Source organism: Notamacropus eugenii, chromosome 3 (assembly GCF_028372415.1).
Source record: "Notamacropus eugenii isolate mMacEug1 chromosome 3, mMacEug1.pri_v2, whole genome shotgun sequence".
Taxonomy (NCBI): Eukaryota; Metazoa; Chordata; class Mammalia; order Diprotodontia; family Macropodidae; genus Notamacropus; species Notamacropus eugenii.
In genome coordinates this window covers 347,509,315-347,523,786 of record NC_092874.1, presented here as the reverse complement: position 1 = coordinate 347,523,786, position 14,472 = coordinate 347,509,315, and the positions used below count along the sequence as shown (strand labels likewise).

The window sequence follows — 14,472 nt, the reverse complement described above, 5'->3', positions numbered from 1 at the left end:
GGAGTGTTCGAAGGTGCAGTGGTTAGTGCTTTTGTGTGTGCCCAGTCATCCCGGGGTAGGAAAGCAGGAGGGGTGTGTTTGAGGTGGGAGCGGGTACCTTGTCGTAGGCGCCCCAGGACAGCTCCGTCTCAATGACCATGACCACGATCCCGAACATGCCGAAGATGAGAGCGTAATCGCTGAGCCGCTTCCTCTTCTCAAACAAGGCTCTCCGGAGGCCCAGCCGGTACCCTATGTTCTGGTTCTTCTTCTTGCTAGGCTTGGTCCCGCTGCTGCCGCCCAGTCCGCTTCTGCCACCCCCGCCTCCCGCATCGCCCACAGCAGTACCCCCGCCGCTCCCGTACAGCGCTAGGTTGTTGGAGTTGTTGTGTTCGGGCTTGGACACCACTATCTCCGGGGCCGAGGACGAGGGGGCCCCAGCAGGAGGAGGCACGGCCACGGCGGGGGAAGCGGAGGGCTGCAGGGGCTGAGACTCGGAGTCCATCTCGTGCAGGTTCCTGCGGGAGGAGCTTAAGTTGCTGAGCGGACGCATGACTCCCCCGTTGTACCTGCAGCTGCTCATGGCTATTTCGGTGAAGGGGTTGCTCTCCCTGCGAACCTGCTGCAGCTGCTGCTGGTGGGGATGGCGATGGTGGTGGAGGTGCCCGCTGCCACCGCCGCTGCTTCGGAGGCTGCTGGTGGGACTGGCAGCCTGCTGCAAGCTGCCCTGGTGGTACTGGGAAGGGTACTGGTGCTGGGGGAACTGCTGCTGCTGCTGCTGCTTCCTAGGGACGCTGGCATGGCTGGAGGGATTCAGCTCACTCACGTTGAGCTGGCTGCCCCTCCGAGAGCAGCAGCAGCAGGACGAGGTGGACGCCGGCGAGGAGTTGCGGGTCCCAAAGGCGCTGCCGGGGGACGAGGTGCGGAGCAGCAGGGGCAGGTTCTCCCCCCCCCTTACCCCCGCCCCCTGGGCGCCGGAGGAGGCGCAGCTGTTGCACTGAAGGCATGAGCTGCTGCCGCTGCTGCCCGGCTGCCACTGGTGTATCTGAGGCGGCGGCGGCGGCGGCTGGTGGTAGTAGTGCTGCTGCCTCGAGTGCGGCTGGAAGGACAGGCACGGCTTGTCCTGGATCTGCGGCGGCGGCTGGGGCTGATTTGGCGACTGCTCGGGGAAGAAGCCTCGCTGCAGCTGCAGTGGGGTTTCCATGGCAGGACTGTTAAAGCTGCAGGGAGACCTGGCGGTGGTGCACCCTGCGCAATGCGTTATGGTAGAGACAGGGGAGTCCTGCTGCTGCTGAGAGGAAGGGCCCATCCCGGCTCCTGTAGAATCCAGGAGGTGAGTCCTATTGGTCGGGCGCACCAAAACAACGGGCATGACATCACCTGCGGGCAAAGGAGAGCGGGTTGCGGTGCCAGGCTCGGAGGCGAGGAGGGGGAGGGGAGGAAGGGGACTTGATGGAACTGGGTTGTGAAAAGGGGCGGGGAAGGAAGGAAGGAGGGATAACGGGGGTGCACCACACATCCCCAGGGACAAACAGCGGGAAGAGGGAGAAAGGTGGCTCAGATCTCTGGCTCGAGTGATTTCGCTTGCTTGGGTACCGAGGCAGAGGGGGAGATAAGGGAGGGGCGGCGGTGCAGCGAGGAGAGGTGGCTACTGAGGCCTGGTAAGGATTGCCACCCGACTAGCCTCTCTGCTAGAGTAGTGCAAGTTATGCAAGGAGCCCCTGATCACCTGCTCCCACGTCTCCCCATCCTCATTCTTCCGTTCAGCCAAACTGGTCTCCTCTCCGTTCCTCACATCCCTCACTCCATCTCCGGTCTGTGTGCCTTTGAACTGGCTATCCCATATGCCTGGAATACACCCCCTCCTTACCTCTCTCTTTTTAAAATGCAGCTCAAGTACATCTTCTGCATGAAGCCTCTCTAGATCCCCTTATCCTGTAATGCCCTCCCTCCCAAATTAACTTGTATTAACTATTTTTGTATAAATTTATAGATATCAACTATTTTCCTCACACTGTACTGTATATTTGGATGTTATTTTTTCTCTCTATTAGAATGTAAGTTCTTGCTAGTAAGGATTTTATCATTCTTTTACTTGTATGCTTAACTCCTAGCCCAATGCCGGGTGCATTGTAGGCATGTAATACTTGCTGATGGAATGATTTAATTTACAATGCATTCTAGCTCCCAGAATCTCTTATCAGAAAGGGGAAACCAGCAGGTGCTGGGAAAATGATGTATGAATGCATTGAGGTATGGGGTGGTGGGTAGATGGGAACCACTTTATGTCGATCCTCAACTGACAAAACTAGACTTGTTTTTCCCCCGGCCTCTCCCCCTCCTCCCTCCCCATCCTGTTTTAGGTCACGCTTCTGAAAAAGAAGCTGACTGTCCTTAGTGATGTAGTTTTAGCAGTCACTGCAAGGATATCAGATACTAGGTAGAAAAGTTTGGCCAGTGGCCGTGCCAAACCTCCTACTCTGGCTGTAGCACCTACTGTGGGCTCAGGTAACCTTGACTCTTTGATTCAGGTCTCCCTTCCATCAGGGCGCTTGTTTAGGCGTGTTTCCCCCATCCCCAGCCGTCTCAGAATCAACTTAGATACGAGTTTTCAGTCTGACTGACGAGGAAAACGGGAAAGGCTAACCGTATCCAGCTGTTGAAGCTGGAGAGGTTTGGGACTGGCATGGTTTGGGAGCAACTCTCCGGATGCCCTTAAAGTCCTTGATCCCGTAGAGGGGCCGCTAGTGCTTGGGTTGTTCTGGAAGTTGGGAAGGGAAAGGGGGTCGGGGCGGGATTCCCAACACTAAAGTGTAACTAAGAGAGTTCTTACATTTACGCCTTTTTAGAAACATAAAAGAGGTGGTGCCCCAGGACACTCAGTCCTGTTTCCCTGGCTGGATCTGGCTGCCTTCACGAAGGATCACTGGGTTTTCCCCCGAGTCTGGGAAGACAGTGCCCACGTGGGGAACTGTCCAGGGAGGAAGATCTCAGTTTAGGCCGGATCCCAGTGATGTGGTGTCCTTCAAGCTCCTGCTCCTCCTTTTCCTGCTGGTCCCGCCTACCTGCAACACAGACAGCAGAGAAGAATGAAGCGGTTACTATAGAGTTTCGTAACGTCTCTCCGGCAAAACCTGGTTTTGATTGAGAGCTAAAGCTAGTGAGAAGGGCAGAGTGCCCACGAGCAAATAAGGAAGAGATAGCCACACACTCGGTTATTGATAGTTTCAGTAAAGTTAACTCTTCTCACAATGGAGGTATGGACTTTAAGGATAAATAACTTGATATTGCAAATTTTCATTTAAAAAATGACAATATTTTATTTTCTCTGCCTGCTTGCTGTTTCCTGCTTCCATTAGATTAGAAGCTTCCCGAGGACAGGCACTATCTTTTGCTTTCTTTTGAGATCCAAAGCTTAGCAAAATGCCCTGAGAATAGTAAGCGGTTAATAAATTCTTATTGACTGACCGACTGGTTTCTAAATGTGGCAGTTCCTTGGTCCTTCTCCCAGACTTTCTTTTGAATTAACATTCTGACTAAGTCAGATAGATGCAAACTCCTGTCTTGGCCTTTGGGAAATTTGCTTTGAAAACAGTGACTTTAGGCATGATGGAGATTTGTTTTAATGGATAGGCAAAAATAGCCCGAGCACAGGATCACTTTCATTAAGTAATTGAATTGCTAAGCTGGATCCAATTTCTTGATATTCTACTCTGCAACATCCCTAAAGTTGGTCACCTGCTGCCTGTTTCTCTCTGTGTGTTTTTTCCAAGAGTGTAAAGTGAATAATTCATTTTAGTAGATCCTTTAGCTAATGTAATTTGTGAATTGAAGAGTTGTTTTTTCTTTCTTGCATTTAATAAATGGCCAAAAGAATGTTTGGGAGATAGCTAAATTATTCCCACATATAAACTATCACTGACTATCAGAATTTTCCTCCCATTATCATGGTTTATAGTATGATAGCCAGAGTTTATTGTTGGGGATCCTTTGGCTATCCCTAATGCATACTTCTCAGATATTAGAACTTTGTGATCACATAAGAAATCTGATCCAGGGAATATCTTCTCCCTTAATATCTGACTAGCATAAGTATACTTTATTAATTTCCAAGTGACAAGTGGTGTTGGGACCATCTGCTTTCTGTACCTTCGTAACCAAAAGTTTCGTTAGGAGACAACACTTATCTTTTGAAGGATTATTTTTAAATCAAACTCATTCAGCCAGGAGATCTGATTCTGTAGGCTACAATTCTTTTTCCTCCTTCTCATTTTGAAAATCTAGGGTGCATTGTATGGTTGTTATTTTTAGCATCTATGAAAAGCCACATGGCCTTGAGTCAACTCAGTAAGCATCAAATGCTGAATAAATAAAAAGTTAAATATTTTTGCGTTAAATAACTTGTTTTAAAAATAAAAGCATCTTAATGGAGAAAAAAATTTCATACACATGGCCTATTTACACTCTTTTTTATTTTCCAGTTAAGAAAAAATTGGCACAATATTCTTTCAGTTATTCTATGTGCTTTGAATGAACCATCTCTAAAGATCTGAATACTTCAGAAAGATCTTATCCTGCTTAATGAATCAGTATTTTTTAACTTTTGAGAATCAAAGATGAAAGAGCTTATAAAAATTCCAAGAATTCTCATAATTATGTCTTACAGCATTACAGTAGGCAGAATCTTCAGTATCTCATAAAATTTTTTAGAGCAAAGAGTGACTATGTTTCTTGGTGTCCAACAATTTCCGGAATGGGAGATCAGTGGTGAAAAAAATCTCTTTATTACACAGGATGGTAGTAGCCACCTATATTTTCCTATTACACTTATAGGAATTATTGTTTTGCCATTAACCAAGGAAGTACTTTTATTGTTTACATTTATTGATAAGGTTTCATTAAAGTTCTGATCTAATTCCTCATCATTTCATGAATATGATCCTGGATTAAGGAAGACTATGCCAATGGAGCACAAGCCCCAATGGTTCTGAAAAAACTTTGAATACCACCAGGAAATTGGTTGCCAAAACTAGCCCTGTGGTCTTAAGCCTGGCTACTCAGTAGTGATGGTATTTTTCTTATTAAAGTTTGTTTCAGCTGAAAACTGCTGAAGTCCTTCTAGTAAGGTTAAAATTTGTGTTGGATGCTCATACCAATAAAATAATAAATTTTTGAAATATTAAAAAATAAGTATTGTATAGACTTTTCATTAAGCCTCAAAGAGCGCTCTGAAGACATAGGATGCAACATGTGTACAAGAGAATAAGAAGGTGGCATTGTGGATTGCCAAAAAGAAAAAAAATGGAATTCAGACTTATAGTACCTTTAGCTCTTGATAACATCTGACTACTGTATATATTATAGTCTTGAAAAGATGCTTTTTGGTCTATTAATAACTTAGGGTTTCATTGTTTTATGCTGCCATAACTTTGTCATACAATAATGCATTACTTAAATGTTTGTAATATAAACATATTGATTTATATTATTAGACTGCAGTTTAGAAATGTTTATATTTTCATTATTTCTATTTCTGTTAACATAAGGTTGACAAAGGAGCATTCTTTGCAAAGTAATTGTCAACACTACACTGCTTCCTATCTCTTTTTGTTGATTTACTTTATTTTGTATCTGTGTCATGTACATAATTTAATGTGTATGTCTATGCTTGAGTATAAACAATATAGTTTCATATATAATGCCTTAGAAATATTTGAGGGAGGCATAAAAAAGGGAACAGTGAGAAAAGTGATATGTTTCAGAAAATTAAAATTATTTCCTTGAACTTCCTAGCAAGGTACTAAAATACCGCAGTTTCCTCTTTCAACACAAGAGGTCATACTGATCCACAAAATGTATTTAAATCAAAAGACCTATATAATTTCATTCACTATTCCTGGATTCCTGGTTTTAAACTTTGTTTCTTAATAAATCAAGTCATTTGCTTCTTCAAATTTTTGCTTGTCTACACACCTATCTGTTTACAGATAAGCTCAAACCACAGATTCCTTTTTAACAATACTTGGCTTGTACAAAGTGCTATAGATTATCTATGAGGAATACCCTGCTGCCTAAATAATACTTATATGACAGTCTCTGTCCTCAAGGAGCTTATATTTTACACAAATAAATATAAAATACATCCCAAAAATAATTTCGGAAGTGGGTTAAGAAGTAACAAGTGAGGGAATCACAAGAGACCTCATTTTGTAGGATATTGAACTGGGTCTTTAAGGGATATAAGTATTCCAAGAAATGGAAGGGAGGAGAAGGAACATTCCAGGCGTTGGAACGAAGGCATGGAGACCAAGATGATGAAGAACAGGGTGTGGAAAATAGCACATAAAATAAGTTTGGTTAGAATATAAATTAAATGAGGTAGAGTTGACTTCCCCCACCCCACCCCCATCTACATTTTGAATATATAGCAGCAGTCCCTTATGCTAGAGTCTGTTGACATCCTACAGTTACTAACCATTTGATCTTAAGCAAAACAGTCTTTCTGGGCCTTGGTTCCTTCATCTGCAAAGGAGTTAGATTTGAATCAGATGATATTTAATCTATAAAATAATTCTAAATCATTTCTCTCACAATATAACTTGAAGTCCGCTATAACACAGTTAACCATTAAGCCAAAAACTAGACTTGTATTCCAAGAGAACATTAAAGAACTGATTGCTAGAGGGAGGCACATGTGTGTTTTATCCAATTCTGCCAAATAACTGTCCCAAATAATACAAGATAGTTTTAAAATATAATGTTAAAGAGAATCTATTTTTTTTTGCCACCCTTTTTCTTTGCATTCATTCTCCCCGTTGCCTCTTTTACCCACCATTCATCAAGGTGTTAAACATTTTCAGGAAATAGAATTGGAATAGTGGTGGCCCAATCAAAAAATGATTAAATCAGAATTAAACACTGAGAATAATCGTAATTATCATTACAAAAATGCAATATGATCACATAGATTCTTCATTCACCAAAGCCCAGCTCAAATATTTCTTTTTCTATGACTACCCAGTCAGATATTTTTCATCTACCTGATTTCATAGGACTTTATATTCCTTTAGCGCATTTGTAATTTATTTTCTAATTTCTATTAGGTATATATGATTCACTTCCTTCTACTCTCAGCAGAGATCCTGATCTACATTTTTGTAGGTCCCCTAGCATCTAGCACATTACATTGTCCCTAAATTTTTTGTTAGTGCTGAATGAATGAATGTTGTACATATAATGGCATTAATATTAGAAGTGGGGGATTGTTATTCAATGGAAACATAGATTTTAGAGGGGGTTTCTTAGTTTTATGTGAAAGTAGTAATAGGTGTTGAAAACTGGCATAGCATCATACATAAAACTAGTAAAATCTAGTATTTTTTGTCAAGTTTAAGAAATGCATCTTCAAGAGCTAAAACCCTTTATTGTGTTGCTATATAAGCCCTAACAGCCATTGTAGTACCTTCTGCTCTGATTTCAGTAACATAAGATTTTAAGTGTAATGTCTATTGCTGTTTAGCAGTATTACTTTGTGGAAAGATGAATGAAAACAAATTGAATTTATAATCAAATAATCAAGGTTCATGGTTCATTGTAGAGATGTGACTTAAAATATTGATTTTCTTCTTTTTCGACTCATCATTTACTTTATTTGTACAAAATAGTATATAATCATACCCTGGCTGGGAAAAACTGGTGGTTTAGGGTTTAAACAAGTCCTTCTGTCCTGAAGCATCTATTTTGAAGGCTTGGGACAATTAGTTTTATCCCCAGCATCTTTGGATTTGGACTTGGCAGGCTTGGGGTCAGTAGGCTTAGCAGCCTTGGAATCACTGGGCTTTGTGGTCTTAGAATCAGACTTGACTGCCTTGGGATTGGACTTGGCAGCCTTGGAATCAGACTTGGCAACCTTGGCATCAGATTGGTGACCTTGGGGTCAGATTTAGTAGACTTGCTGACTTTGGTGGCAGACTTGGTGACCTCGGGGTCAGTGAGCTTGGCAGTCTTAGGGTCAGTGGTTTTGGCAACCTTAGATTCAGGCTTCGTGATCCTGGGGCTTGGATGTTTGGTGCAGACCCTAGGGCCTGGACACTTGGTGACCACCTTGTGGTCAGTATGCCAGGCACTGGCCTTGGGGCTGAAGAGTTTGACCGTGGAGGTCTTGGTGCTTGGGACCTTAATGGCTTTGGAGTTGTTGACCTGCATCTTCTTCAGCCCCTTCTTCCTGTGTTTCTTGACAAAGTGCATGTTCTCAGAAACTTGGGGTCAACTCCTTTCAGAGTCACATATCTCTGTGACCTAGGTTTCTCCATGTCATTTCTGTGCCATTTTTGTGCTTGGTTGTGGCTGGTATGGTTCTTAGACTTAGCCATCTTTATGCCACAGCCTGTGCTAACAGGCACTCCACCAACCAAAAGAGGTCAAAGCAAGAGAGAGAAAAAAGCTAAAATATTGATTTTCAAGTAAGAAAAATCATTATTTGCAAACATCAAAGTTCCATATAAATGCTAACACCGTCACTATTACCTTTTAGTAACAACAATATTAAGTTAGCATTTATGTAGGGCATTGAGGTTTACAGAATGTTTTATAAGTGTTAGTTTATCTTCACAACAACCAACTATTATTCCAGTTTTACAAATGAGAAAACAGAGGTTAAATGACTTACCCAGGATCACGTAGCTGGATTTGTCTGGGACTGGATTTGAACTCAGGTCTTCCTGACTACAGGTCCAATTCTTTCTACTGAACCACTTCACTGCTTCAATCATACATATTGAGGCAGTGAGGTGGATCAGTGTATAGTATACTGGCCCTAGAATTAGGAAAGACCTGAGTTCAAATTTGGCATCAGACACTAGTTGCGTGATCTGGCAAGTCACTTAATCTAAGGTTAAGTAAGGTTATTTTGAGGTAATGTATTCAAAGAACTTTGAAAATGTTAAGGAACTATATAAATGTCAGTTATTTTCTTATACATTATCTGGAATTTGGTCTCCATTGAAATATCCTGCATAAATACCTATATAAAATTTGAATTTGTAATATTTGGTCTCCTTATTTGTTACCAAAATATGATTACCAAAAAAAAGTTTAATCTCTTGAAGCTACAATTAGGATATGGCATTTATGTCTTCTATTTGCTTTTCTCTTTTTATTGTTTACATGATTTTTGTTACTACTGAGTTCTCAAAAAAGAAAGAAAGAGAGAAAAAGAGAAAGAAAGAAAGCAAGCATTTGAGAGAAGGGAAAAAGTTCCAATCCAGTTTGATCTATAGACCAAAATGAGTTGACTGACATCATACTCTTTGATTTGGCAGGTATTGTTGGATCTAGGAATCGACTAGAACATGCCGGAGACTCCTCAGTCAGAGTGGTACAACATGGCAGCCTTTAATTATTTTTCTTACCTCTTTCATCCATCCTCATTTCAAGAGCTGTGCTTATAATTAATGGATTTTTAATAAATAGAAGAATGAATGAGCAAAGAATTCTGATTTTTATTTTAATTTTGCATGCCTTTTTCCTCCTCTCAGTATGTTAAGGGATACTTTCAAATCAGACTATATAATCTTCATTCTCAATCTTTTTTCTTAAAATAAAACTTACTCACACCCTCTCAACATACTTAAAACCTCTGAAGCTGGTACAAGAGCACCCAGAACAACTATCCTGGGACAGGAGGGGTTTGGGTGTCCCCCATTTGTTCCTGAATCTTCCTCCTTGGCCTTTAGCCCTTCCCTTCCAGGCAAACCCTAAGCCCTAAGAGTGACTTATAAAAAGTCAGGCCATTGGAAGAAAAATTGCCACCAGATGCAGTGCAAGTGCTGCCTCACCCCTTCATTAACAAAATCTTCCCCCCAAAAAAGACCAGTTAGTCTAGCTCAAATTGATGAGGCTCTGAGGATACAGAGGGTGTATTAATTTATGCACACCACTACTGTATCCTATCTTTGAGGAATGCTATTTGTGTAAAAGTGTGCTGTGTTGTATATATGTATGTGTCCCTGATTACAAGATGAGTTGCTTTTTTTTTTCTCCCTACCTGGAACCTTGAATGAGAGGAGATGAGGAAGGTGAGGGAGTTGGTAGCTACATGCTTCCTTTCCCCTACCCAACCAATTAATCTGAATAAGTCCCTTACCTTTGTACTTAGCTATATAATTCTTTCTGTCACTCAAAGCAGAATTGTCAAGAAAGAGAATTTATGCAGAGAGGCAGAGGGTGACTACAGCTTGATTTGTTAAAACTTTAATTGATAATTAACCTCGAGTATTAGAAATTGTAAATCCACATTTAATTGAGCCCCAAAGTTCAAGTTTGTAGATTGTGTTCAATTTAAATCCAGGAAACTGTCTGGTTTCTTAGTCAACAGTTTTAAGCTGGGAATAATCACTATGTGTATTAAAAATGAATTTATTGATGATAAGGGACTCTTTTTGAAATGCTAACCATAGATGGGCATCAGATACATTGCAAATAATGCCATTTGAGAACACAGATGCAGGTGTAATTGAATTTATTCTGGTCTTATTTTAAATGAAATATGTTTCTCCTGGTAAGACACTTTTGATAAGTCATGAGTTATTGTGCTGTTTGGCATTAAGACAGCATTAAAAAATAGCATGGGTTTGGAAATTTGTTAATTGTGCAATCTTAAAACAAGTTACTTCAGTTTAACAATTTGTAATGTAGATATTTGATATTTTTAGATCAGTATTCCTTGGGGTTATAGATTAAATTGTTATAGATTCGATTGTTGAAAGAATGATGTTAAATACTTGAAATTATTCTTTTAGAAATGCAATAGATATCTATAATGGTTTTCTTTTCTTTTCTTTTTTTTTTCTGTGAATTTGGAATGGTGGGAATATCTTTAAGATGTCACCATTTGTGAAAAGCAGAGTCCTAGGATCTGGTTAGCCCTGCTAACCATTCAAGTAAGTGGTTTGATTTTAGTTGAGAACTGAAAGGTACAAAGAGCAGAGATTCCCATTGTACCATATTGCCCTAAGAGTTCTGAAGCCTAAAGGGTTTACAAATGAAGTTAGATGGGCATCTAGTGGTCTTGTCTACCCACTTTGACCTGGCTTTTTAGAACCTATATTTATTAATTTGGGTATGGTTATAAGTTTTCATCTGCTCTGTTACTAATATGGTTTCATAACGAGAACTGCAAGATTTTTGAGGTGTAAGAACTATGGGAAAGTTTACAAATCAGCTTGCATGTAAGAAATTAAGTTCCACCTACATTTATTTGGCTGTATTAAAGCCAAATTTTAAATTTAGTAGCAAAGCCTCTAAGCCTATAGATCCTAAAGCTCTCCTGGAAATTTGGAATGTGGCCATCACACAACTTTAAAAAGCCTGCAGTACCATACTGGCTAGGTTTCTATAAGCTTCTCATTTTAAAAATTGAGAAGAGAGATGGCCCCAGGCATTTTGCCCTCTGTCCAACCCTTGACTTATTGCTTTGCTGCTAAAAAAGACTTTCTTCTATCTGGTAAAACTCCAGAATGCGGTTACTGAGGAGGAAATGAGATCATTCCTTATTCATTTCTTTTAAATATTAATTTAAAGACTTCCTCCAAGAAAGACCAAGCTGAATGACTTCTAGGTAGAATCAAAACCTGGGAATCAGAACAAACCTTGCCAAGGTTATCAGGTACAGAACCCTCAAAGTCAGGAACACCTGGTTCATGTCTCTCCTGTGAGATACTCTCCAGGGCATAATGACTATGTGACCCTGGGCAAAATCACTTGTAATTAGCAAGAAAATTTCCAAAAAAAAAAAAAATCTGAAAACTGGAGCCTTCAGTAATAGGCCGGGGAAACTTTTGTACTACTTAACCTTAGTGCTTTGTTTAACAGTTTTTCTCAATAGCCCTATTAATCTTAATTTCTTAATCTAAAGTCAGATGAACACATACCTAAATTTCTGAGGGCAAAATTTGGATTTGGAGAATAAGGGATTTTGGTGCAAATCTGTGTTTCTTCACATAGGTGAAGAAACTTTTGGTTTCCTTCCCTTTAATATACTTGAAAGACTCACATACTTTTCTCTTTTATGAGGATATGTTCTTTCTTTTCATTACAGTGATAGTGGATGTTATTGCTCCTTGGAATCTCATTGATTCGATCAATCTGCAGTCCGTAGAGAATAAGGGAAAATGTGCAGTAGTACTGAAGCCTAGAACCACCTACAACTCAATGCCCTCTATTCTTTTTGTAGGGTTGGCATTTAGTATGCACTGCATTTTGTATGTGTGCATCATTTGGTTTAGGTAGTAGTGACATGCGGGAGCTACTTTGAAAAACTGGTCCTTCTCTATATACTAAAGAGGAGGAAAAGGATGAAGTATTCAGTATCAGTATTGACACTCATACTCTGGTCAGATATGATGGCAGAGCCATTAGAGTTGTGAGAACTCTATGACCCAGACACAGTAGAGCTGATGAACTGGATTAAGTCAAACACTGCTGGAAGCATGCAATTTTTAGTCAAGTCAAAAATGTACTCCTGGAGTACAGTAACCAGTCAACCACACTAAGAAGATAAGGGACTGAAAGAGAGAATGGAGGGAACAAAGGAGGTTTATCATATATATTCAAAGAAATCTCTCAAAGGAAGTCAACAAACTTAGAGTTCATGGTAAATTAATTTTGCCTGGAGAAGCTCATAAGCACTCTCGAAGTTTACATAAGTCTTGATATTTTAAAAAATATTTTACGTAAACTGCCTTTTCCTTTTTTCTCCAGCCTTTTCCACTGGTGTTTATCTTGACGAGTATAAGCAGGGTCCTAACAATGATCTAGTGCTTTGTTTTTTGAACTATTTCCAATGGGGGGAAAATATGAAATCTACTTAGGATCAGCTTAGGTTTGAATTTTATTGAAATGAAACAAGTGACTTTATAATCAAATAAGTGAATAATAGCCTGTCAATTACAAGCTGTTGCATGTTGGAAAGTATATTACTATACACGAAGAATGGTGCGGTAGTTAAAAACAAAGTTTACTGTTGTCTTTTTGTAAGTTTCATAGGCATTTCACATTTTCATGTTCCTATCATTCATATATTATGATGGCTTTATGTATTTATTTGATACTTTATCCCCTTGATTATTTTCATTGATAATCAACAGAATTTGTCTTATTACTATCTGGCATTTTTGTTTTAAAGCACATTTATGCTGTTTTAACCTTTTTCTTTCCATGAATATATTTTGTTTTATTGCCTGGTTTGCGAACTTTGCTAACCAGTGTCCTGTTTTATTAGCTTTTGTATTTTTTTACAGCTTAGTTTTTATGTACTTTTTAAATGCTGTCCTAACTATGCTACTATTATGGCATTTTTAGGCAATAAGAATGTTGCCAAATCATTTAATGATGATCAAATATTTTCAAGGAAAATGTAAAGTGCCAGGGAAAAAGAAAGTGTGCTGGACAGAACCTACTTATTCTTATTTTTTCCAAGACATTATGACTGTAAAATGTTTCTAATTCCCTAAAAGACAGATGTCCCAAATATTGCCTGCACATTTTCAGAGTTAGTGTCAGAGCTCTTCCTTTAATCCTTTCTCCCCATGGCGACTCTCTCATCACTAAGGTTTCCCTTCTGTCTTCCTGCTGGGGTCACTCAAAACTTTTTTAGACATTTACCATCTTGTTTCTTTTTCATTTTCTAGGGATCCAGCCCTAGACCAGTCTACCTTGCAGCTGGAGTGAACACCTTGCAGCCCAGCTCATCAAACTCCTTGACACTTTCTTTGGTCAGCCATGAAATTTCAGAATTCATCATGACCAAGAGGAGGAGATATCAAATGCATCTAGCTAACTGAAGCTGACCTTGTTCCTTGTTCCCAGACCCATGAATTTCTTGAAGCTCACCAAACATTATCACTTCCAGCCTCTGATTATTTTGTAAGTGTCCTAGACTCTCCCCTCTGGAATTTCCAAGCTTTCTTTATGTAGTTTCAGTTGTTGTATAAATTAAACAACTTATCTTGTGAAACCATGGAATGTCTCAAACTCTTTCACCTGCAGCCCTTCTCCTTCTACCCTTTGTACTTTATAAGAACTCCATGCCCAGCCTCCTCTTTGGGTTCCCTAGCACTTGCTGCTATGTGAAACCCCGGTTGCTACTTTCTTACCCTGGCTAATTTTTGCTATATTGGCAGCTTTCTCTTTAATTCAGGTTGACAAAAATAACACGATAGTGATAAGAGACTTTAATATCCCCTTCTCAGTTTTGATAAGTCAAAAAAAAAGATAGACAAAAGGAAAAATATGGATCTAAACAAACTGCTAGAGAAAGAAGAACTAAAAGACTTATGGCATCTTCTAAATGGATTGCAAAAGAATATACATATTTCTTAGTACCACATGGAAATTTTATTTAAAAAGTCCATATGATGGCACAGAGATATTACAAACAAATATAAAAAAGCAGAAATGGCAAATATATCCTTTAGAGACCATAATACGATTAAA

The 14,472-nt window shown here is 39.9% G+C and overlaps 1 protein-coding gene, 1 long non-coding RNA gene and 1 pseudogene across 10 annotated transcripts in view; 1 reads left to right on the top strand and 2 right to left on the bottom strand.

Annotated features, from left to right (window-relative positions):
* KCNN2 (potassium calcium-activated channel subfamily N member 2) overlaps positions 1 to 2,901 on the bottom strand; it is a 180,299-nt gene extending 177,398 nt beyond the window's left edge. For all 7 annotated transcript variants that reach the window (XR_011964428.1, XM_072597187.1, XM_072597192.1 and 4 more), the window contains exons 1-2: positions 2,813 to 2,901; positions 98 to 1,359 (exon numbers count right to left, since the gene is read on the bottom strand). Coding sequence is in view for 6 of the 7 variants with exons in the window: in XM_072597187.1 (XP_072453288.1) it covers positions 98 to 1,359; positions 2,813 to 2,834 (1,284 nt within the window). In the remaining variant the exon portion in view is untranslated. The remainder of the gene's footprint in view (positions 1 to 97; positions 1,360 to 2,812) is intronic.
* On the top strand, positions 1,225 to 13,993 carry LOC140496872 (uncharacterized). Of its 3 annotated transcripts, none has more exons than XR_011964429.1 (5): positions 1,225 to 1,312; positions 2,829 to 3,236; positions 9,300 to 9,355; positions 10,861 to 10,919; positions 13,668 to 13,993. It is a non-coding gene; the product is annotated as an uncharacterized lncRNA (long non-coding RNA). The 3 variants fall into 3 exon arrangements; XR_011964431.1 differs by lacking the exon at positions 1,225 to 1,312 and adding an exon at positions 1,336 to 1,400; XR_011964430.1 differs by lacking the exon at positions 1,225 to 1,312 and adding an exon at positions 1,451 to 1,640.
* LOC140496871 (uncharacterized) lies at positions 7,621 to 8,372 on the bottom strand (annotated as a pseudogene).
* Positions 13,994 to 14,472: the final 479 nt, after the last annotated feature.